This window comes from Geospiza fortis, unplaced genomic scaffold, assembly GCF_000277835.1.
Source record: "Geospiza fortis unplaced genomic scaffold, GeoFor_1.0 scaffold1017, whole genome shotgun sequence".
In the NCBI taxonomy this organism is placed as follows: Eukaryota; Metazoa; Chordata; class Aves; order Passeriformes; family Thraupidae; genus Geospiza; species Geospiza fortis.
Window position 1 is genome coordinate 11,437 of NW_005055292.1, and position 1,101 is coordinate 12,537.

General features: G+C 66.0%; 1 protein-coding gene across 1 annotated transcript in view; it reads right to left on the minus strand.

The window, feature by feature from the left end:
• Nucleotides 1-383, minus strand: part of LOC102035899 (neutral alpha-glucosidase AB-like) — a gene marked incomplete at its 3' end in the record, with an annotated part of 10,680 nt that extends 10,297 nt beyond the window's left edge. The window contains exons 1-2 of the mRNA XM_031065790.1: nucleotides 332-383; nucleotides 204-222 (exon numbers count right to left, since the gene is read on the minus strand). Of these exons, the coding sequence (XP_030921650.1) occupies nucleotides 204-222; nucleotides 332-383 (71 nt within the window). The remainder of the gene's footprint in view (nucleotides 1-203; nucleotides 223-331) is intronic.
• Nucleotides 384-1,101: the final 718 nt, after the last annotated feature.

Here is a 1,101-nt window from a genome sequence, read left to right on the forward strand (position 1 = left end):
GGCGCTCTGTGCCTGCGACTCGGGGACAGCTCCAGGTGCCCTTGTCACGGCCTGTCACCTCCAGCCTGGGGACAGCGGGGTTGGGGACACTGTCACCATCCCAGGGCACCCCTCGATCATCCCAGAGCTCTGTGACTGCCAGCCCTGGGGACAGCGAGGTTGGGGACACTGTCGCCATCCCAGGGTATGCTGGGGACAGCTCCAGCGTGCCCTCGTCACAGCCTGGGGACAGCAACGTCCCCTGTCCCCTCACCTCTCAGCGGGTGGCTCTCCCAGCAGCAATGGGGAGGTGGCACTGTCCCCATGTCCCCATGTCCCCATGGTCCCTCACCTCTCAGCGGGTGGCTCTCCCAGCAGCAATGGGGAGGTGGCACTGTCCCCATGTCCCCATTGGCCCCATGGTCCCTCACCTCTCAGCGGGTGGCTCTCCCAGCAGCAATGGGGAGGTGGCACTGTCCCCATGTCCCCATGTCCCCATGGTCCCTCACCTCTCAGCGGGTGGCTCTCCCAGCAGCAATGGGGAGGTCCGCGGTTCGCAGCGGGTTCAGCTCCTGGATGCACAGGCGGGTGACGTTCCCAGAGAGACCCCACAGCTCCAGCAGCAGCGGCACCTGGGGCAGGGGACACGGGGACAGGGACACCTGAGCACGGACAGGGACACCTGGGGCAGGGACACGGGGACAGGGACACCTGAACAGGGACAGGGACACCTGGGGCAGGGGACATGGGGACAGGGACACCTGAACAGGGACAGGGACACCTGAACAAGGACAGGCACACCTGGAGCAGGGGACATGGGGACAGTGACACCTGAACAGGGACAGGGACACCTGGGGCAGGGACAGGCACACCTGGAGCAGGGGACACGGGGACAGGGACACCTGAACAGGGACAGGGACACCTGAACAAGGACAGGCACACCTGGAGCAGGGGACATGGGGACAGTGACACCTGAACAGGGACAGGGACACCTGGGGCAGGGACAGGCACACCTGGAGCAGGGGACACGGGGACAGTGACACCTCAGGGCCCCCACACCTCCCACAGCAGCAACACCTGCACAGAAGGACCCCCGTGTTCCCAGTGTCCCCTCACCTGCGT